The sequence below is a fragment of the Antechinus flavipes genome, chromosome 2 (genome assembly GCF_016432865.1).
Source record: "Antechinus flavipes isolate AdamAnt ecotype Samford, QLD, Australia chromosome 2, AdamAnt_v2, whole genome shotgun sequence".
In the NCBI taxonomy this organism is placed as follows: Eukaryota; Metazoa; Chordata; class Mammalia; order Dasyuromorphia; family Dasyuridae; genus Antechinus; species Antechinus flavipes.
The window spans coordinates 592442325-592466703 of NC_067399.1; the positions used below are offsets into that span (position 1 = coordinate 592442325).

General features: G+C 36.4%; 1 protein-coding gene across 1 annotated transcript in view; it reads left to right on the forward strand.

The window, feature by feature from the left end:
* CASP7 (caspase 7) overlaps positions 1-24379 on the forward strand; it is a 52970-nt gene that overhangs the window by 22194 nt on the left and 6397 nt on the right. Inside the window, exons 3-4 of the mRNA XM_051981467.1 lie at positions 22187-22335; positions 23571-23699. Coding sequence (XP_051837427.1) covers positions 22187-22335; positions 23571-23699 — 278 coding nt within the window. The remainder of the gene's footprint in view (positions 1-22186; positions 22336-23570; positions 23700-24379) is intronic.

The window sequence follows — 24379 nt, forward strand, 5'->3', positions numbered from 1 at the left end:
CTACTTCTGAAGGTTCTTCTTCTCTATGTCCTTGGGCAGTCACAGGCAAGGCATTTCTCTAGACTATAAATTACAGAATTGTTGATATTTGTAGAGTTGTACCCAGAATTCTCTGCATGAGGGAAATCATAGGTTTGGACCAAAAAAGAAAAGAAAAATGTGTAGTGAAGGCTGTGGGATGAGTGTTCAGGGAGAAAGGTCAGTTTTGGTTAACAAGGAAGTTTCCTGGAGGGTGTGGGACTTAAAGAATGTGTGCCGTTTAGGTTAGAAAAAAGTCCATCATATGATGATTAATACATTGGACTTAAAACCCAAGTTTAAATCCAATATCTGGGTTTTAATCCTGGCTCAGACATAAATATCTTTGAGGTGCTTATTTTAATTATAGCATTAATACAGTACCTATGGCATGCCAGTCCTTATGCTAAGTGCTTTCCAAATATCCCATTTAAATTCTGAAGAGCAAATTGGAATTATGTCTAAAGGGCTATCAAACTGTGCATATCTTTGATCCAGCAGTACCACTACTGGGCCTGTTTCCCAAGGAGATTGTCAAAGAGAGAAAAGAACCCACGTGTGCAAGAATGTTTGTGGCAGCCCTCTTTGTAGTGGCTAGAAACTGGAAACTGAAGGGATGCCCATCAATTGGAGAATGGCTGGGTAAATTATGGTATATGAATGTTATGGAATATTATTGTTTTAGAAGAAATGATCAGCAGGATGAGTTCAGAGAGGTCTAGAGAGAGTTAGATGAACTATACTGATGAAGTGAGCAAAACCAGGAAAATCAGTTCATTTCACAAATTATGAAACTGAGACACACAAGGTTAAATGGCTTGCCCAGGGTCATACAACCAGTGAGTATCTAAAGGCCAGATTCAAACTCAGGAAAATGAGTCTTTGATTGCAGGCCTGGAGCTTTATCCACTGTGCCACCTAGTTTCCCTTTTCCTCATATAATATTTCTTCACTAATATTACTGACAGAGAAGAAAGGTCAAAAAGGTGTTCTGGGACCAACAGGTACATGTGCCAAGGTAAAGTGAAATCAAGTTAAAATGCTCCAGGATCGTTATGTGATGATCAACAATGATGGACTTGGCTCATCTCAGCGATTCAGTGATCCAAAGCAATTTCAATAAGCTTTGCATGGAAAATTTCATCCACATCCAGAGACAGAACTATGGAGACTGAATGCAGATTGAAGCATACTGTTTTTATCTTTTGTTCCCCTTTTCTTTTGATTTTTTTCTTTCTCATGATTTTTCCCTTTTCTGATTTTTCTCTCCTAACATAATTCATATGGAAATGTACATACACATTTCCATTTATTCATATATAGTACACATATATAAATATGAATGTATTTTCATATATTTCCATATATTCATATATGTGTAGATATACTTGTACATATATAACTTTAAAATATATATAAACATATGTATGGGAAATTTGTATATGTGTACATATATATAGATATAGCTATATCTGCCTGACTTTTGAGATCTTTCCAAATTAGAAACTAAACCCTTATCTCCCTCAATATATATAGATAGTATATACATGCATGTATATATATTGCTTATATATGTGAGTATGTGTGTCCTTGCAAATTTCCCATTTGATTTTCACAACAACCATAGGAGATAGCTGCTGTTATTATCTCTATTTTACAGCTCAAAAAACCAAGACAACCAGAAGTTAAATAACTTACCAAGAATCTCATAGTTAGTCATTCATTCATTCATTTATTTGTTTGTTTATTTTTCTTTAAGACATTTGGGATTAAGTGACTTGCCCAGGGTCACACAGCTAGTAAGTCCTGACTCAGAATTTGAACTCAGGACCTCCAGACTCCAGAGCCGGTGCTCTATCCACTGCACATTTAGCAGCCCCAACTAGTAATTTTCTAAGGCTGGATTTGAACTCGGATCATCTTGACTCCAGGTCCAGAGTTCTAGTTACCTAGCTACCAATGCTTTTGTATAGTGAGTGCTTAACGTTGTTTTGTTGAGTTGTGTGAGACCCCATTTGGGGTTTTCTTGGCAGATTCTGCAGTGGTTTGCCATTTCCTATTCCAGCTCGTTTTGCAGATGATGAAACAAGGTTAAATGACTTGCGCAGGGTCTCATAGCCAGCATCTGGGATTGTATTTTTAACTTATGTCTTCCGACTCCACGCCCAGCACTCTATCCACTGGTGACCCAACTGCCCCAACCTGGAAGATGCTTAATAAATGCATTTTTCTTTGCCCTCATCCCCTTCAGTTTTCTTTATATTAAAATGAAGGGATTGGAACCAATACTCTCCAAAGCAGGAGTGAAGAACCTTTTTTCTGCCAGGGATCATTTGAATATTCCTAACATCATCAGTGGGCCACACAGAATTATCAGCTTAAAGAACTCAAGCAGCGAGAGGTTTTTGTCCTTAGCTTTCAGCTCATCAAAGCCTGGGGTTGCCTTAGCTTAAGGCTCGTGTGCCAGCCATTGCCCATTCCTGCTCTAACGTGCCTCCTACCTCTAAATCTATGACCCTGTTACCTAATGTAAACAAAGATGGGTATATCCTGGTATAGGTGGGGGAAATAAATTGGGCTAATTAGAAAAGGGATTGCTATTGCAGAACAGAGGGAGATAAGGTTTACTAGAACAGGTCTCCTTCCTAATTTGGAGGGATCTCAAAAGTCAACAACTGACTGAAGACTTGGCAGGTGGATGATGGAGAGACTTATAAAAGTTTAAAAGCACAAATTTTTACTCATAAAAGTACACATCTTGCCTTACACTATGAGGTGAAACAGGTAGAGTCGGTTGGGAAATCAGAATTATTCAGTCTAAGCCTGAGCTCAAGGTTAGAAAAAAACAGAATAAAACAAAAATAAACTGATCTTGAAAAATCGAGGGTGTCCTCAAGGCCTGAACCCCAATGCTGTGCTACAGCTGAGGATTTTGTTTGTGTCTCTGGTCTGCCAGACTGGAGGACAAGAGAGGAGGTAGGCAGGAGATAGAAGGTTCGTTTTCAAAATGGATAAACTTAGTATTTTTCAGTATAATTTCAAATCAAGAACTCTTTTTTTTTGTTCCCAGTATCTTCTTGAGGGCCAGTCCTTGATTCTTCCCCTTTCCCAGAGGGTTACTTAATAAATGGCACTTCATTTTTCTTATGTGCTGTGATTTTGATTCTCACAGCTAAGATGTGTTATATATAAACAAATCTCTATAGAAAATGTGTTATTTGTGTAATTATGAGAGAGATCCAGGTGGTCTGCCTTCAGCAAAAACAAAAAAAAATTGTTATTATAAAGAAATAATGCCATTAGAGTTGGAGGGGGAAAAAAAGAACAAAGAGAACAGATGATATTTGACAGTTTCCTGAATCAGATTTTGGAAATGTACCTGAAAATGCCAATGCAGATTTGTGATGGCCTGGGTAGTACTGAAAATGATGTCATGAATAGAGATCATTTTCATTCTTTCCAAGGAAATATGAATATACAAGCAAATTTCATTATTTTCATTACTCAAGGCTAACATTCTAGAAGTTCAAGCCTATTTTTTTCCTTCTTATTTTTGGAGGCAGGTGGGGTAAAGTGACTTGCCCAAGATCACATAGCTGTTAAATGTCTGAGATCAAATTTGAATTCAGGGCCTTCTGACTCTAGAACTGGTATTCCATCCACTGTGTCAGCTAACTGTCTTGAATAAGATGTTTTTAAATATCAATGGATAATGATTTAATTGAGAGGCACAGTAGGTATTGAAGGGAAGGCTATCTTTGGAGAATCTTATTTTAATCCTGTCCCTGACAACAATTAGTTGTATGACTTTAAATAAATCACTTAATCTCTTAGTAGGACTAGTCAGGTCTCTAAACTTTAAACTACATCCCCCTGAATCTGAAGATTTTCCACATCTGAAGTTCCCACCCTTTGATGAAATCACTGTTCTGGGCCATACCAAAACAAACCAATTTCTCCTCACCAAAGCCTTTATTATAATCTCCAAACTTAATTACATCTGATTTGATAGAGAAGAAAAATTTGAAACCATAGTAGCTCTGGTTAATACTAAATTTCCAGATACTGAATCTTAAGTCTTTGTAATTAGAGACAGCAAGAAAATCTTTTCTGCTCTCCTTCCCTCCAGCACCATCCATGGAATTTTGAATTCTGTGTGAAGTATGAGAGAATAAAATTAATAAGAATAAGGCATTGTCCAGGAATTAAACAGTCCATAAATAGAAATATAGATATGCTCAGACACATAAATAGAATATTCAGTATATTCAGTAACCCAGAGCCCATGGGTGGAGATGTTTCTCTACCGAGTTCTGAACAAGTATTTAAGGCTTTGCTGTTGTTCCATCAGATCTGCCACCAAATTTGGCTAGGGGTAAGACTGAGCATAAAAGAAAATAATTCATCAAAAATTCCTTGAGTATTAATAATGCAAGCACTGGCCAGTGTAGCAGAGTAGATTCTACTCAATTCAACAAACATTTTTTTAAGTGTCTGTGGTTGTAGCAGGACCATATAGCCATTAAGTCTCTGAGGCTGGATTTGAACTCAGGGCTGGTCTTCAACCTGGAACTACCCAACTGCTCCCTTAGGCTAAGTCTTGAAGGAAGCAAGATAATATATCTATCTCACAGGGGTCCTCAAACTATGGCCCATGGGCCAGATTCGGCAGCTGAAGACGATTATCCCCCTCACCCAGGGCTATGAAGTTTCTTTATTTAAAGGCCCACAAAACAAAGTTCTTGTTTTTACTATAGTCCGGCCCTCCAACAGTCTGAGGGACAGTGAACTGGCTCCCTATTTAAAAAGTTTGAGGCCTCCTAAGAGGTAGCTATAAAGAAGAGATCATCCTGGTCATGACAGACAGCCAATACAAATCTACAGAGATGGAAAACGGATTATTGCTAATGAGGTCAGTGAGATCATTGGGGGAAAGTCATTTGTAAGGAGAACAGAAAGATAGGAAGGGGCCAGATTCTAAGAGCTTTTAGTACTAGACAAGGGACTTTGTATTCTCTCCTAGAGGTAACAACAGCCTTGGAGCATCACATAGTCAGCCCTGAGTGTTAGGAATATCAACTCGGCAGTTGTGTAACTTAGAGATGTTAAACATCCACAAGTAACCAGAGGAGAATAGTACCTAATGAAGAAAGGGCTATGAATCAATAATCAATAGTCAATAAACAATCATTATGTGCCTACTACACTCTGGGCACTGTGCAAAGCTATAAGGAAGAAAACATTATTTGGGGGTAAAGAGATCCCGTCAGGAGCTAGGGGACTGATTTGTACTATTTTTTAGTTATAAATGATATAAAAAAGCCATGTTTCTCAACTTTTTTGTGTGCTGTGGATCCTTTTAGAAATCTGCTGAAGCTTCTTATTTTCATAATAATGTTTTTAAATGCATAAAACACAGGATTACAAAGGAAAACCAATCATTCTCACAGTTCCCTAAACATTTAGAAATCCAGTTCACAGACCTTGGATTAGGAACCCTCTGCCCCATGGATTCCTACATCTAAAAAATGTGCACATGAAAGGATTCAGCAAGCTTCTCCTGTCTCTCTCTTAAAGACCAGTCTTCTTTCATGTGGGCCAGGGATGGGGGATGCTGTGCTGGGACTTTCCTGCCTGTCAGCAGAAGTAGCAGCCCAACTCTTTGTGACCCCAGTAGCTCACTGGAGCTGATAGTGTGAACAATCCTATGGAAAACTCCAGCATCTCTTTGTCTCTGTCTCTCTGTCTCTGGTCTCTCTCCCTCACACGTACTCACACCGCTGATTCAGTCACTTTGCCAGGTCTCCATGCTCTGTGTGGGGTTTCCTGCCCAGACCTAGCCCTGAATATGCTAAGTCTCTGAGAGCACCGAGGAAGATCACTTGCCATCCCTCACAGAGAGAAATCCATTTCCAATGCAGAGTGGAGTGCTTTTGGATGAAGAGCCTAGGTACTGAACTGATAGCCCTTTTTCTGTCTGTCTCTTGCCCTTTTTTCCATTTGGGTGGTAGAGAGGTCTATGGGAATGTCATCCGTTGGAATGTCAACAGCCAGCAATGAATCATCCCCAAAGAATCTGGATGAAAATCTGGGTAGGAAAACCAGAGTTTTTGGTTCCATGTGAAATAATTCTGGGGAAAAGGGTGCCTGGTGCTGTATTTACTTTCATGCCAATGAAAGGCTAAAAACAGACATGACTTCTAGGAAGGAGCTGTAGAGGATAAGTGGGAATTTACCAGTGGGATTTAATTTACTGCCTGATGCAGAAAAGCATCCCATAGGCCGGAGAGTACTCATTGAATAACACAGCAGCAATCTGTAAGAGGATAAAATCCACATTGATGATCTCTTTTGATGAGGAAAATTATGCTCATGCCCAGAGTTTTATATATAAATGTATTTTGTTGAGCCTCCAGGAATGGAGCTCTATTTCTTTGCTTTTTCTGCCCCCACTTCTATCCCAGCTATCTCACTTTCTGAGAGGCAGAGCAAATCTAAGAAGATCAAATTCTGCCTCTGATATACATAATGTATAAAGCCTGGGCAAGTCATATCATGCTGCGGTCTTACTATAAGCTGACTTATTTTGCCAACTGCTTAGAAGGACATTGGAGGTACAATTTCTGTCTTATCATTTGGAAAGTGAACATATGTTCCACTTCTATGATGTAATCTGGCATGATTATGTATATTATTAGTGTTCTAATCATAATTAACACATGTATTATAAATATTATATATGTTTATTATAAATCATAATTGATATTTATTGAATTATTATATTAGGAATGGAGTCTTGACTTTTTGAGTAAATGGATTCTTAATAAGTCATTTTTTACACATATTGGTTTTTTGACTAGATAGTATGTTGTTATTATTATTATTAATCTAACACAAAACTGAGTAGTCTACTCAACATACAAGCTTTCAAGGGTCAGAAACACTGACATTTATGGATGAATAACTAGATTGGAAGTAAATAAAACCTTGAGTTCATCCTCAATGCCTCAAATTGAACTTCTGTGAACTTTGCAATCTTTAAGTCCTCTGATAGCACCTAGGAAATGAGAGTAATGGTAAATAAGAATCCATATTTGTGCTCAAGTTAAGATAGGGAGAATAATAAAATAATTATACTGAAGCCCTTCCTCTAATTAGGTTTGGGCATTGGGCAGGAATGGAAAGGCCCAAAGTGCCCTAACTCTGGTGCCAGTACCTCACATTCAATCCTATCCCTTTGGTAATCCTCTATGATCTTGGGCATGAAATTTAACCAATCCCCTTGGACATCAGTTTACTAATCTGTAAAAGACCAGATGGCCTCTGAGATCCCTTCCAGCTCTAGGTCTATGGTCCTGTAGTTAAATGATCTCTAAAATAGGAGCATGGTTTAGTGGCTGGAGATCTGGATCTGAAGTCAGAAAGATCTGAGTTCAAATGCTACCTTAGATACTTACTGGCAATGTGACCTAGGCAAGTCACTTAATTGCTTTCTTCAATTTCCTCATCTATAAAATGGGGATAATGATAAACCCTTCTTTCCAGGGTTGTTGTGAAAAAATATTTGTAAAGATCTTTGATAACCTTAAAGCATTATATAAATGCTAGTCATGGTTATTATTAATATTATTATTGAATTCTAATTTAATCTCATTCATTTAGAAGTCAGGAATCTGTAGATATTAGCTCATATGAGAAACTTTCTTTCATCACCTAACATGTTCTTAGAATGAGTTTAAAAAAAAAAAAACCTTTAAATAAGATCACTGTGTAAATGCTTCTAAGAAATCATAATTTAAGGGTATTCTTACCTGAGAAGCAGCATAATGGAGGGAGCTGACCTTGATTTAGGAATACCTGGATTCAGATTCATTTCTAACACCTCTGGCAAGTCATTCTCTGTGCTCTATGACTCTTATGATGTAAGGTGTCAACCTGTACTCGCTAAGGGAGTTTCCTTATTAGTGAAATCAAAGGTCTAGCCCCAGTTTCTTACCCATTTAATGTGCAAAGAAAAAAGAAGTTGTACTGACAAATTTTCATTTTTTTAATTAATAGTAACCAATTTCAAAATGCATAGCTTTAGGGAGGGCCCAGAGCTTTAAACATAAAGCTCTGGTTTATTATGTTCCCTACATTAATCTCCTGACTGGTCCCCTCCTCCCCTCCCCTACAGTCCCTAATGTGATGACCTTGGCAAAGGGTTTTCCTTCAAAATGCAAGGCTGGCAAGATAGAAGCTAGTGCCACAGACAGAAAATTATCAGAGGCAGAAAATAGAAGTGAAGTGAACAGAGAAATCTGAATCTAGATCAAATATACACTGGTACTAATGACCACTTTTTCTTGCTTGCATTTTTCATGATTCTTTCTTGCTCGTGTCTGTAAAACAAATGTGATGATAGCTTATTGGAGTTCTTGCAGAATGATTTTCAAGTGCTCTACAAGTGTAAGAGATTAATATGGATGAGTGGAAATAAAACTTTAGGAAATGCCTTAATGAGGTCTCTACTACTTTTAGCAAAAGTGAGAAAACCTTCTGTCTATAACAGTACTTGAAGGGCAAACCCAGCCTTTGTTTGAGGAGGTTAGCTCAGGTATCCTGTGTGTACAAAGTAAGTTTTCAAAGCTCTTCCATCTTTGGTAGGAAATCCAAACAGCAAGCTGGGCCGGAACACCTGATTTTGTTTTTGTTTTAATCCTGTCTGTCCTAGAGGACGAAGTTCTGTGACTGAAGAAGGTTATTACCTGGGTCTTTGAAAGCTGCTTATTTCATGCCGTCAGAATCCTGCTGTGCCCTGCAGTTCAGAATACAGCCATCTTTCTGCAGCCAGCTAATTAATCAGTGCTATCTCCTTGGAAGTCTCTGATGCTATCTCTTTAGAAGCCACCGAAGCTGTTGCTGACCATTAGAGAGAGTTCATCTGATTATCTGCTCAGCAGCCCTAATTAATTACCAAACCAATGCTAATCTTTATTAGCAGATGGAATGGTCAGTCCCCCATTCTACTAACTGCATTTACCTTCCCTGCCTTATTGAAAGTGAAAATTGTTCCTCATTATTAAAGACTACGTGCCCTGCTATTAAAGTAAGCACCAGGTGGTGTGGTTGTGGGTTGGTCAACAGCATCGTCAAACCTGGATGTGGTACTTGCTGAATGGTTACTTGGAAACAGGGTGAAATCATGATTAATTACATTTCAGGCATGATGTTTTTTCAAAATATTTCAGTGGTATCATTAAAGTTATTTCATTGACATGTTACATTAGGATGCCGCCACAGGAAGAATATTTAGTGTGGAATATTCTTTTTCATAGATTCCTCATACACTCATTCAAATTAATTTGACCTTGCCATAAAAAACATTATGAAAAATCCTCTCCTGATGGATCTGATGGGTTTGTGGAGTAGACTAAGGGTGGCTACTGCAGCCTTCCTTCTCTGGGCTTCATCTCTGTAGGGTTCTATCATTCACCTATTCCTACCATCTTGTTGTTAAGTTGTTATCACACCTGACTCTGTGTGACCAGATTTGGGGTTTTCTTGGCAGAGATACTAGAATGATTTTCCATTTTCTTCTCCAGCTCAATTTACAGATTAGGAAACTGAAGCAAACAGTTAAGAGATTTGCCCAGGATCATATAGCTAAAAAGTGTCTGAGACTGGATTTGAACTCACAGGTGGCCCAGCACTTTGCCACCTGGCTGCTTCAATACACACATACATATATATAGGGTACATATACACAGTCCCAGGATGAGGAAGAGTAGAATTAGCACAACAGAACTTGGGACTGCAAGGGAGTAGGGACCTTGGTCACAATTCTAAGGAAACAGAGTTCTTGTAGTCAGTCACTTACAGGTAAGAGCACAAGCCAAGAGAGCAGTGACCACATTTCTCTTTACCTCATACCACCTTGGAAGAACTGAGAACTTATAGAACCCCCAGAACTAGCTGCACAAAAACCCCTGGGACAGTTGGGGAAAGAGGACAGGTTTTGTAGAGCTGTAAAAGCCCTTTTATTCTATATCCAAGAGACATTCAGGAGCCAGGAGCCGAGTCCAAAAATATAAGGTTAAAATTCAAGGAATGAGCTGGTAAAGTGAGCAAACAACAAATATACCCTGACCATTGAAAGTTACTATGGTGACAAGGAACATCAAAGTACAAAGTCAAAAAAAGACAATAAAATCAAAACTCCTTCATCCAGAGTCTCAAAAAGATATGTGAATTGGTCTCAGGCTGGAAAAAAATTCCCAGAAAAACTCAAAAAGGATTTTTTAAATCAAATAAGAGAGATATTTAAAAATGGGGAAAGGAATGACAGTGATGCAAAAAAAAATTGAAAAAAGACAACAAAGGGACATAAAAATACTGAAGAAAAGAACAACTTAAAAAAAAACAGATCAAATGACAAAAGAAGCACAAAATGCAGTGAAGAAAAAAAATGTCTTGAAAAGTAGAATTGGCCAAATGGAAAAAAGTATGCCAAAATTCACTGTAGAGAACTCCTTAAAAAGCAAAATTTGGCTACCTGAAAAAAGATGAACAAAAAATTTTATTAAATAATTCCTTTAAAAGTAGAAGTGACCAAATGGAAAAGGATGTATAAAAGTTCAATGAAGAAGATAATTTCTCAAAAATTAGAATTGGGCAAATGGAAACAAATGGCTCCATGAAACATAAAGAAACAATAAAACAAAATCAAAAGAATGGAAAAATATAGAAGAAAATGGGAACTATCTCATTAGAAAAAACAAGTGACCTACAAAGGAAGGAGATAATTTAAGAATTATTAGGTTACCTGAAAGCCATGTTCAAAAAATAAGCCTAGACATCATCATTAAAAAATTATCAAGAAAAACCACCCTGATATACTAGAACTAGAAGATAAAATTAAAAGTAAAAAGGAAATAAAAAGAAAGTAAAAATTAAAAGAATTCATCAATCTTCTAAAATAGATCCCAAATGAAAATTCCCAGGAACATTTTAACCAAATTCAACAGCACCTAGGACAAAAATAAAATATTGCAAGCAATCAAAAAAAAATTCAAATATTATGAGCCACAATCAGAATAATACAAAGATTTAGCAGCTTCTGCATTAAAGCATATGAAGACTGAAATATGATATTTCAAAGAGCAAAGAAACTAGATTTACAATGAAGAATTATCTGCGTAGAAAAACATAGTAAAATCCTTCAGGAGACAATGAAATAGCGAGCTTTTAAGTGTTCCTTATGAAAAGACCAGAGCTGAATAGAAAATTTCACTTTTCAGTACAAAACTCAAGAGAAGAATAAAAGGTAAACAGTAAAAACAAATCATAAGGGATTCAATAAGTTAAACTATTTACATTCTGAGGTTGGAAGATAATATTTGTTACTTCTAAGGATTTTCTCATTATTAGAGCAGTTAGAAGGCATGCATGGGTGTGTGTGTGTGTGTGTGTATGGACAGAGGGGGCATGAGTGTCAGTTGAATATGATGGATGATTTATTAAAAAAATAAAATAAAATTAAGGGATGAGAAAGAAAGAGAAGAGGAAAGGGAGAGGTTGAATGGGGCAAATTGTCTTCTAGTACATTGGGGGAAAAAGTAGTCAGAATCAAAATACTTTTGAGATTAGATAAGGTGAAAGAAAAGAGAGAGTAGGATAAATGAGGGGAAATAGGATAGAGGGAGATACATTTAGTAATTATAAACATTGAAAAATAACTTATAGCAAGTTTTTCTGATAAAGTTCTTGTTTCTCAAATATATGGAGAACTAAGATTTATAAAAGCCATTCCCTAATTGATAAATGGTGAAAGGATATGAAAAGGTAGTTTTCAGACAAAGTAATCAAAGCTATATTTATAATCATATGAAAAAAATGTTCTATACACTAATGATTAGAGAAAAATAAATTAAAACAGCTTTCAACTACCACTTCACACTTTCAGATTGGCTAATATAACAGAAAGGGAAAATAACAAATGTTGGTGGGTAGATGGGAAAATTGAGACATGAGTGCATCATTGGTAGAGTTGTGAGCTGAACCAACCATTCTGAGAGTAATTTATAATTATTCCTAAAAGGCTATATAAAACTGTGGATATCCTCTAACCCGGAAATATCACTACTAGATCTGTATCCCAAAGATAATTTTTTTTAAGGATTTAATATTTACAGCAGCTGTTTTTGTGATGGCAAAGGATTGGGAATTGAGGGCGTGCCCATCAGTTGGCAAAGAGTTGAACAAATTGTGGCATATGATTGTGATAGAATACTATTGTACCATAAGAAAGGATGAGCAGGATGCTTTCAGAAAAATCTGGAAAGACTTACATGAATTGATGCAAAGTGAAATGTGTAGAACCAGGAGAAGATTATGCAGAGTACTGGCAGTATTATATAAAAATCAACTGTGAATACAGCTATTCTTATCAGTACAGTGATCCAACACAATTCTGAAGAACTTATAATGAAAACTGTTATCCATCTCCAGAAAACTGATGGAATCTGAATGCATTTTTTACTTTATTTTTATTGAGGTTTTGGGGGGAAAGGATCTGTGTTTTCTTTCACAATATCATCATAGACTGCACATATATAACATATCAAATTGCTTGCCTTTTTAGTGAGAGGGAAGGGGAATAAAGGAGAGGAGGAGAGAATTTGGAACTCAAATTTTTAAAAAAATGAACCTTTAAAGATTGTTTTTACATGTCATTGCTGGGGAAATAAAATATTAAATAAATACATATTCTTTAAAAGTCCAGTAGTTAGTTGGAGATATATAAGACTCAGGAGAGTAGTTAGGACTAGACAAATAAATCTGAGAATCATCTGTATAGGGATAGTTGAAGCCATGAGGACTGAAAAAATTACTAAGTGAAATACTACAGAAGGAGCAAAAGAAAAGAATTAGGATGGAGCTAAAGGGGACTTCCCTGGCCAACAGGTATGACCTGCATGAAGATTCAACTAAGGAAACCAAAAGTGATTTGTCAGAAAGGAATTGACCCATAACGAAATCAGATACCTCAAGCCCTTTTTTATTTTGCATTGTTTTTGTTTATAATGAATTATAAATTAAGGGAAGACATGAGGCACTGAGGACAAAATAGAATGAGGACCTTGATGCCTTCTTTTCTCCATCTGTAAAATGGGAATTATAATAACACCTCTCATACAATGTTGTTATGAAAAGAAACTGAAATAACATCTGTAAAAGGACTTTGAAAATTTAAAATACTATGTAAATGCTAGGTTTTTTTTGTTGGTTTGTTTTTTTAACCAAGTGCCATTTATGTAAGAACTCGAAGAGATTGTAGAATTCATTTAGTCAAACTCTCTCTCGACAGATGAGGAAACAAAGATCCAGAGAAATAAAATAAATTGATTAGTTTCTCCTGTGGTTAGTAACTAGAACCCACCTCTCCAGATTTCCAATTTAGTGCCATTGTCCTCATACTATTACTCTAGTCACTTAAACATTAGTGTTTAAAAGAGAGGAACAAAGAATACTAAACAAAATGGGGGAGGAAAAAAGAAATAGAATTAAAAAGAAAGTGATGAAGAATGATTGTTCCCTGGGGTTGTATGAAAGGCTGTCAAACAATGGTAGAGACCGGGGATAATTTATTTTTATTTTTCACAACTAATTGGGTTTCTGTTTCGGTAAAAAGTCTCTTTCTTCCCCCTGGCCCTACCTTTCTGCCTCCCACAAGGCAAACAAACATATTGACACTGCCTTAAGCTGCCAAGATGTTATGTAAATGATGAGTTGACACCTGTTTTTAAAATTCTGTACCTTAGAGGTGCCCTATTAATTGGATTAAATGAAAATAAATCAAACAGAAAGGAGAGAGGAAGATGAAGAAAACTAATCAGCACAAACAATGCTCAGTAGTATATTTTAAAAAACGTTTTTCAAAAGACAACAGCCCTGGTGCCTACAAAATAAGAGAGTAACAGTTGTTTTGAGGAATTCTTATAAAGTGCTTTCCTAATGTTTTCCCCCATTTCCTCTTAGGTGAGACTTAATAAGGTCTTTCTTGTCTAACATTGCTGCAGCTAACAATAGCAGAATTAAAATTAAGATTTCTCTCCAAGAGACTTCTAGCTTGGGCAGAGTATGATTTGATGTAAATTTCCCAGTCAGAACTCTCACCTATTCACGGTCAGACCTCTGAGAGAGGCAGAAATTGGGGAAGGGCTGCAGCTTTCGCTGATCTTGTGACAGTCTCCTCACCGGCCATTCTTTTATTATATGCTGTGCCTGAAAACGTCCAGCAGCCTGCAGTGCAAACCACTGCACGGACAGAGCAGGGAGAGGGAGGAGGGAGAACCCGACAGGAGGGAAGGCAAACGTCCACATGTCACCGAGAAAACCACCTGGAGAACCAGAGCCTCCGGAGCTGAGCTGACGGGCCCGAAGCAGCCCTCCTCCGGCTCTCTCATCTCCTGTCTACCCTCAGTTCTGCGGTGGCCCGGTAGAAGACTGACCCAGAAACCCAGCCTAGCTCCCCTGCCAGCTCGGCAGTGATGCTCCTGCTACTTTCCTTCACTGAACAGCTGTTGCCTTGCCTGCCTGATGATGGTAACACACACCTGAGCAAGGAAAATGTCTTTGAAATTAGTCTCTGGCTCATTGAAGGTTTTATGCTCAGGAAAAGCTTATGGGTCTGACCTGAGCTGATCCAAAGCATATTGAACCAGTACCTGCATGTGGGCCAACCCAGACACCACTAAGACAAGAAGTGTTCCTGTCAACTGATGCTGAGTGAAATGAGCAGAACCAGATCATTGTACACAGCAACCAGGATGCTCTGATCAGTTCTGATGGACCTGGCTCTCTTTTACAATGAGGTGATTCAAAGAAGTTCCATGAACTTGGGCTGAAAAGAGCCGTCTGCACCCTGAGAGAACTGAGTGTGGATCACAATATAGCAGTTTCACTTCTTTTGTTGGTGTTTGCTTGAATTTTATTTTCTTTCTCGTTTTTCTTTTTTTGATCAGATTTTTCTTGGGCAGTAAGATAATTGTATAAATATATATGCCCATATTAAATTTACTTATATTTTTTACCACGTTTAACATTAAAAAAGAGATTGTTCTGAGGTTTGGTAGGAAGGAAAAAGTTTTCTACTCTGTATCGCTAAAAAAAAGAAAAAGAAAAAGAAACAGAAAGAAAGAGAGAAAGAAAAAGGAAGGAAGGAAGGAATGTTCCTGTGCTGTCAACCCATCAAATTGTGTCATTTCAAGTTAGGTCATCTTGAACCAATCATTGAACACTTTTCCTAGACCAGAAACTTTAAGTGTTCCTAGACCAGAAGCTTCATCACAGAATGGCTGAATGACCCTGGCACAAGTCAGTGAGTTGATGGTATCCAGTGGTCATTTTCCCCCAGAAATTATTTCTAAGCCAGCAGATAGACTGCCACATGATTATACCCCTAACAAAAGATAGAATTAAATTCTATCAAATTTTGTGTTAAAATACTTAAACTCATTTTACTTATATGGAACTAAGACCTCCAAAACAGGATCTTTTGTCAGTCAGTAGGACTTCTTCAAATGCTCTATCACTGCCCTCAAAGAATTTAAAATTTATAGTGAATTTGGAACTGAGTGAAATGACCTGACCCAAAGACTATCAGTGAATGCAACCATGTTTCAAGAGAAGTCGTTGTTTGAATACCCCCAGAAATGTTCTTAGACCATTCTTTTTACTGATTCTATCAGTGACTTGGCTGAAGGCTAGAATATTCTTAAGTAAATATTCAGAACTTCAAGCTAAGGAGGTACAACTCATAATGGATCCAATAATAACAACTATTCCCATTTTTTATGTTTAATAGTTTACAAAGCATGGGTCAGAGATTTAGAACTGGAAAGATTTTCATAGATATCTAGTCCAGAAGAATCAAACGCATGACTCACAACAGGGTGCAGATTAAAACGAAATATTTAGGCAAATAAAAATATAACTAAATTATAATAAAAGACAAAAATACAATAAAACATAGATAATAGTACATTTTTAAACTAAGTCATTGTGTGGCCTTCAGGTATCTTTATATATGGCCCCCATTTCTATTTGAATTTGACACCGTTGATCCAATCCAACCTGTTTAATTTTACAGATAGGCAAATTGAGGTCCAGAGATGTCTTTCGTCCTTGCCCAAGATCATTCACATGGTATTAAATGGCAGAGCAAGTATTCAAATTCAGGTTTTCAGATTTCAAATCTGGCCCTATTTTTACCATACCATGCTGCCTCACTGTAATTCTGTGAGGAGACAATTAAAAAACATTATTTTAAGGTGAGGAATCTAACAATTCAAGATAGTGACTTGCCCAAAATCATATAGTTCATGTTCTGGGACTTTGCAAAGCTAGAATAATAGGCCAAATCTAATAAGATGAAATGTATTGACAACAATCATAAGTGTAATTTCCTATACAAAAAAATTAATTTGTACAAGTATAGGATGAGGAGAAAGAATAATAGGATGAGGCATAAAAATTTGTGTGAAAAGTTCTAATGATATAATTTGACCATGAACTCAATATGAGCCAACAGTGTGAGAGTCTAACTTTAAAAAACAACTAATGAGATCTTAGGATGTTAGAAGCTTTATGTCCAGAACAAAGGAAGTGATTATGAAACTGTTCTAGTTAGATACATCTGGAGTATTGTATTTATTTCTGTACTTTGCATTTTAAGGAAAATGTTAACAAGCCAGAATGCAATCAGAGGGTGCTAAAGGGACCAGAAATCAGGTCATAGGAAAATAGGTTGAAAGAACTTGGAATCTTTAATAGATGGCATATTGAGTTCAGGGAACTAGCCACAGAATGATAGATTTTATAGCCAGAAGGAACATTAGGGATCACATATTTCAGACCAGTCTGTTTTGAACATAGAGAATTTGAACACAGAGAAGTAAGTGATTGAACTAAGTACCTTTGAAGGTCCCATACAATTCTGGGGTTCCATGATTTTAATAGGGATCGGAATTGGACTTGTTATTTCATTAGAAAGGGGAATTCTAAAAATGAGGAAACTTTCTCTACCAATGCAGGTCAGCTCCTCCTCTGAAATTTATAGTCTTAAAGATTGGTCTAGAGTACTAAAAGGTTAAGTAATTTGCCCAGGATCACATGCTTCCTCGATAATGATTTTAATATTAGGACAATAATGTTTGAATTTTGAGTCTGACAGAATGTATCCATGTGGAATGGGTCTTGATTTTAGGACATCAAATCTTTCCCTTTGAAAATTTTTTTCATTTGCTTCCACTTATTATGCTTCATATTTGTCTTAGAAGGTGAAGAATGTTAGTGCTTGAAGGATTTAGAGATCATTTTGTCCAGTTCTCTACTTTTACAGGGGAAGAAACTAGAGGAAAGAGGGAAACTGACATCTCAGGTCACATTGACCAGCAAATGCTACAGCTCAATCTCACGTCTTAATGCTAATCCAGTGCTTGTTGAACAAAACCCTACTATTTCTGTCATTACTCCCTGAAACTCTCTGGGCCATCAGCCAAAACTAAGTGCCAGAAACAAACCTTTGTTTACAAATTTGTTCCCCCAATTAAAATGTGAACTCCTTGAGCACTTGAGAATGCCCCTCAATTTTCTGTTTGAATCCCCAAGTACTTGGCACATAGTATATAATCTATGCTTTTCCATTCCATTCTCTCTGACTACCTGTGTGAAGTTTGCTTCAGGATTTCCTCTCCCAGGTATTAATGGCGTTTTCCCTAAAAGTTTCTCTCCTTAGAAAATAATTTATTTGGGATTTCTGACCCCCCACTCTCTCCCAACACATTATCAATGGGCTTGGAGAAATGGTTGTCAATTGTGATTTTGTTTGATTTTAAGGAAGGTTTTTGATTTTTAATTCTGGAATGAGGAAACATATTAAGTTCCTGTATAAAGAGTAGAAGTTTTGTTTTGGGGCAGGATAGGTAAAGTCCTTTTATCTGTCTTTTAAAAATTAACCTGAGGAAAAAAGCATTGTTTCATCTTTAAAACAAAACAAGATTAAAAAAAAAAATCTACATCCTTTTGGTAATTGTGGAAACTTTTTTCTTAAGCTATTTCCTTAAATAATAGCTGTATTCTTTTTAAATAGTAGCTGAAAAAAAAAATAGTACCTGTACTTATTTCTGACCACTTGATTAAGTAAATGTTTTAATAAAAAGCACAGCCATTTCTTTTTCATGTTAATCTTGTCTGAGCATGTTGTTCCAGTGACAACGTTGTCCTAATGACAGATAGTTTTAGGTTTTTGTTTAAATTGAAATTCAGTGGGTGCTAATGGCAGCCTCCTTTTAATCATATACCATATGTTATTCAGATACTAATGCAGTTTGTTTTAAAAAATCATTGATGATGCAGTGTGATTCTAGGGTTCCTCACACACACACGAAGTAATTCCTCCTTTTTGTAGGGCATTTTTTGACTCTCTAAAATGTTATGGTTGTCATTAGTTTATTGCATAAATTATAACTTTCCACATACTATATGAGGGTTGCAAAATTAAAACAGCTATTGTCTTGGGGATCAGGGAACAGCTAGGTTCAATCACAGGGGCCCTGTTGTGTGCCCTAGGAAGTAATATATGATGTCTTAGACCCAGTTCAGTAAACAAAATGATTTCCCTCCAATCCAATTGATTATAAGCGCCTACTATGTGCAAAGCATTGTATTAAGAAATGGATTGACAAAGACAAAAAGGAAACATCTCCTGCCCTCAAGGAGCTTACATTCTACCGGGGGCACACAATATGAAGCAGATAGTATAAGGGAAGGAATGAAAATTCAGCAGTGAACAGATTAGGCATCCTGGAAGAAATGGCACCTGAGCTGGACCTTGAAGGAAGATCCAGATTCTGAGATGTGTTGTTTTGGTGGGGAGGTGCATTTCAGGTAGAGGAAGGCTTGTACCAGGTCCAGAGGTAGAAGATAAGTCTTCCATTCATAGAGCAGCTTACAAGCCCATTTGGCCAGGATGTAGCTCATGAAGGGGGATTGTATAAAATAAGGCTCCAAAGGTAGTTGGGAGCCAAATTATGTAGGGCATTAAAAATCAGGTTAATAAAAAGCCAGGCTTCAAGTCAGGAAGGCCTCTGTTTAAATCCTGTTTCATTCACTTGGTAGTTGTATGATTCTGAACATATTTAACTTCTGAAAGATCAGCTTTACTTTTTTCATCTATAAAATGAAAATAACAGTACTTTTTTACAGATTAAAATCAAATGAGAAATAAATTTATAATGTACTTTGCTTAATATGCTACATAAGTGTTTTACTACTATTATTGTTAGTAGTAGTAGTAGTAATAGTAGTAGTAGTAGTAGTAGTACCAGTTATTGTTAACTGGTAAGTTTGGGGAGAATAAATGATATCTTTCAAGTGAGGGATTGATAAATCCCAAACCTATGCCATAGGAAGATTTTTCTGGCAGCTATATGGGAGATAGATTAGTGAAGACAGAGAATAGAATGAAGGAGTTCAATTAGGAGAATATTTTTGTACTCCTAAAAAGTTCCCTAAAGTAGTATGATGGTTACATGAATGGAGAAAAGAACAAAGATATAAGATTTTAGAGTTGAAATGACAAAATATGGCAACCGGTTGAATAATCTTGTGGTGAGAGAAGGTATGTTAAAAAAGAGAAAGGAATCAAGGATAACTCTGAGATTACAGAGCTGAGTAACTGAGAGAGACAGCACTACTGTACCTTCCACAGAAATAGAAAAAAAGAAATTCACTTAATTTCTCAGTGCTTTAGATTAGAGGTTATAAACACTTAGGCCTCAATATTCTTATGTTAAGAAGATTAAAATGCATTTGGGAAATATATAACAAGATAAATAAATATATAGTAAAAATCTAAATAGCATTACGTTTTAAAACTAAGACAATATATGGCCCATAGAGGTTCTTATGTATGGACTAATGGCCTCCATTTCTATTTGAATTTAGCCACTGTCCTAGATTTATTTTAAATTATAGAGAAGTTGACCATTTTCTTCGGTAGAATAAATTCCCTACACCAGTAAAATCACAAATTCAGACCAAAAGCAAAATAGAAAAAAGTAATCAGTAATGGAGTTGGTTACATGACAAAATGCTATGATTTCATGCTTATTTTGTTCCACTGAACTTCAAACATACCTTTGGGTAAGACATTAATATTTAGCTACATCCATATAACAAATAATAAATGCCAATGTGATATGGAAAAATCACTGGACTGAGAGAAGACTTAATAATGAAATTTAGGATAACAGGCTTAGTTTCCTTTTATTTTGTGTGGATTTCTATCACTACCCACTAATTTGTCATCCTTCCAGCAAATATAAACAAATTAACATATTGGCCATTTCTAATAATATCTATCTTATCTGTACTTCTAGCCCAAGGCAGGAGGGACACACTTGTAAAGTCATAAGCTATCCCTATATTGAGCTAAGTTTGGAAGCATTTCAAGTTCCTTTCCTTCTCTGTGTTTTCATCTGTAAAGTAAATGGGTTGAGTCAGATCCCCTCCACGCTTTCTTCCAGTAACAATGTTTTTCTCCATTATAAAATTTAAGTCAGTTTTTAACTGTCATTAATCACTTAAGCCATCCAAAGCATATAAAGGTGAGAAACACAGTTTCTGTTTTCCTGGACCTTAAATAGGACCTGATGTGTACAAAATTGAGTGCAATCCAAAATAGGGTGTGATAGCAACAGAGGAAAGAAAACTTTTAGTTTATGGGAATCTTAGCCTGAAGGGAAAAACAAAGATTAACAGATACATATGAGTATTCTAAGCATATATGATTGCTTAAAAAGAGAAGAGATTGAGATCAAATGACTAGTAGAAAACTAGAACATAGAATTAATTAAGGGAAAGTAAAACTGGAAAGGTAAATTGAAAGCAAATTATAGAAGGATTTAAATCCCTAGTTAAGAAATCTGCATTTTATCCTAGAGGCAAAAGGTTTTTGAGCAAGAGAATAACATGGTTAGACGTTCATTGAGAAGATGATTTTGGTATCTATAGAAAGGCTGACCTGGGAGATGGAGATCCCAGAAACTAGGAGATTACTTTAATAACTAAGAAGTGAAGAGAACCTCAACTAATAGCCATAATAGTGGAGAAAGGAGAATAGATTTTAGATAGGCAGAATCTAAAAGACTTGGCAACTAATTGTAAATGGGGAAAGGGAAGAGGACCCAAGTATCAGAATTGACTTTGAAAACATCAACAGAAGTGAGGAAGTTATTAGGAAAGGTGGAGTGGGTTTATGAGGTAAAATGATGAATTTAGGATTCTGCAGAAATCCCACTAGAGATGTTTAGTAGGTAGTTGGAATGGGGGCTGATGCCATAGGGAAGCTGATTATATGGGCAGATTTGAGAGTCATCTACATAAGATGATGATAATTGGACCCAAGGGGACAGGTAAAATCACTGTGTTGGAGAGTATAGAGAGAGAAGAGCAGAGAGCCCAGTGCATGGACTTCAGGAATGCTCATGGTTTAGATTTGCAAGATGGAAATAGGAAAAGAAAGGAGGAGAAAGGAACTGAGGAGGAGGAGTAAAACTGGAAGGGGAATAGAAGCCATGGAAAATGTTTATCTGTGAGGAAGGGCTGTTGCACAGTATCAAATGCTAGAGAATAAGGTAAGATTTCTCATGCAGTCTGTGTTTTGAATGTTTGTAGAACTAGTAAGCATCCTGGGATTGGGAACCTGCCTTTATTTTATTTATAATATCTTTTTATCCTTTTATATCCTTATTATATCCTATAATATCCTTTTAATATGCTAATTAGGCACCAATCAACAACTATTAAGCTCCTAATGTTTTCTAGGTACAATACTAGATATTAAGGATACAAAACTAAAAATGAACCATGAAACAATGAGCTTTTTGAGAAAGGGAACGACTTTTGCCTTTCAAAGTTTAACACAATACCTGGCACTTAGGAATTGCTTATTGAGTATCAACAACTGTTTTCACACCCATGTTAATTTTTCTGCACAGACAGACATGTTAGTGGGCTAAAAGTCCATCATACAGGCAGATGGTAGAGTAGGGAGCCACAGAGGTCATGTCCTTGTTCTTTCAGAGCCCCTAATTGGCTTTTTTGTTTGTTTGGTTTTTTTCAGTAAGAAAAAGAAAAATGGAACAGAGAAGTCAAACCAATCTGTGCATGATCATAAGCGAGTAGTTGTGCCCAAATTCCAATATAATATGAATTACAAGAAGATTGGCAAATGCATCATAATAAATAACAAGCAATTTGATGTTAAAACGGGTAAGTCTTTCTTGAAATAAAAGCCATATGAAGATTGAACAAAGAAACTGGGAATGTCCAATCTGCAAAAGACTTAAAGAAATAATAAAGATAATGTCGAGTTAATATATGTAAAGTGCTTTGCAAACCTTAAAGCACTATCTAAATGCTACCACCATCATTATCACCTGGGTGCAAGTTGTAATTTAGACACAATAACTTTATGCCCATCAGCAAGTGTGGGGTTCAGTTCCTCATCTGTACGATGAGAGAGTTGAACTAAATGGTCTCTGAGGTACTAAACCTGGATGCAAAAGTTTCTGAAGAGAACTAAGAAACAGTAAATTCTAGCCGGTGGTCCTACCCTGTTCAATAACGAACAGTTGGCCTAGAGTACTAAAGATTTTCTAAAGTTATTTGAATAGATTCTCTCCTTTGGTCTTCAAAACAATCCATAAAGTAAGGTTGTGCCCATGTGAACATGTTCCTTTTGCAAATAAAGAAGCAAGTTCTGTAATTTACTCAAGATTCCAGAACTTCAGTGCACATTTCCTAACTCTCCTGTCAAATGTTTCACCCACTATGTCAGAAATTAGAGGTTAACTTCTAACTTTTTAAAGTTAACGGCTATTTAAAGGATAATATCTTAGAATAAGATAACCTACAATCAAGATATTTGTTTGTTAACAAACCCCCCTCTAATCGCTGGTGTGAGATTTGGCTCAGAAGGCTCATACAAATAGATTTTTATTACAGGGACTGTTCACTTTTGACCAATGTTGAGTCAAAGGGTTTTCCTCATCTTTCTTGGATTGAAAGTGCTTTGATCAATTCAAGTTTGGTTTTTGTTTTGCTGGCTCTTTTAAAAGTTTGTTCTTTCTAGGCACCAAAGAAGTAAAATTAGAAATGAATGGCATTAAATATTAGATGAGCTCTAGCTTGATTTCATATTCCTGCCAGATTTGAGGCTCTTTGGAAATGTTTACTGATAAATTTATTGGATAACAAATAAACAAATTGTTAATATTGGGGGGTTTGTTTTTTGCTGAGGCAGTTGGGGTTAAGTAACTTGCCAGGGTCACACAGCTAGGAAATATTAAGTATCTAAAGCCAGATTTGAAATCAGGTCCTCCTGACTTCAAAGCTTCAGTGCTTTTCACTGCACCACCTAGCTGCCCCTAAAAATATTAATATTAATGATATCATATATAATAATAATAAATTATTATTATTGATTGGTTCTCTTCCCATCCCAGGTATGGGCACAAGGAATGGCACAGATAAAGATGCTGAAGGACTATACAAATGTTTCAAAAACTTAGGCTTTGATGTGATAGTCTATAACAACCGCTCCTGTGTCGACATGCAGAACCTGCTCAAACAAGGTGGGTCTGTGTGTCTTTCTCGTGTGTGTGTGTGTGTGTTTGCAACAGGGGCTACCACGGAAATATGTTTTGTGTGGCTCCACTTACATAATTGATGCTGTATTGCTTGCTTTCTCAATAGGTGGGTGAGGAACAGGAGAGAATTTAGAGCTTACAATTTTCATAAATGAATGTTAGAAATTTTAAAAGATGATATTGGAAAATACTTAATAAAGTTAAAAAATATTTCTTAATGAAACAGGGAAAGTGATTACCTTCCTTACTTTTATTACTTACTTTTTCTTATTTTTATAACCTACCATATATACATAATAACCTAAATTATTATCATAACCTTACTATTACAGACCTTACCTTCCTACTAGATTGACTAGCTGACCAGTATTTAGCCTGTTGTCAATGATAGTGCTGGACTTGGAGTCAGCACCCCCTCCCTACCTTCAAAATCCCACCTCAAATACTAGCTATGTGACCATTGTAGAGAAACACAAGGTACTTCTGCCTCTTCTGGGAGTCTCGAAAAGGATTAGGGTACAGTTATGAAACAATATGATATAGAGTGAAAGTCAGACGTTAGCTAATTCACTCCATTTTAAAATGATCTCTTTTAAAGAAATTTGGGGATATGGAAAAAGGCAAGAAAATGGAAAAATAGGGAATGCCTATCTTCAGTGGACTTG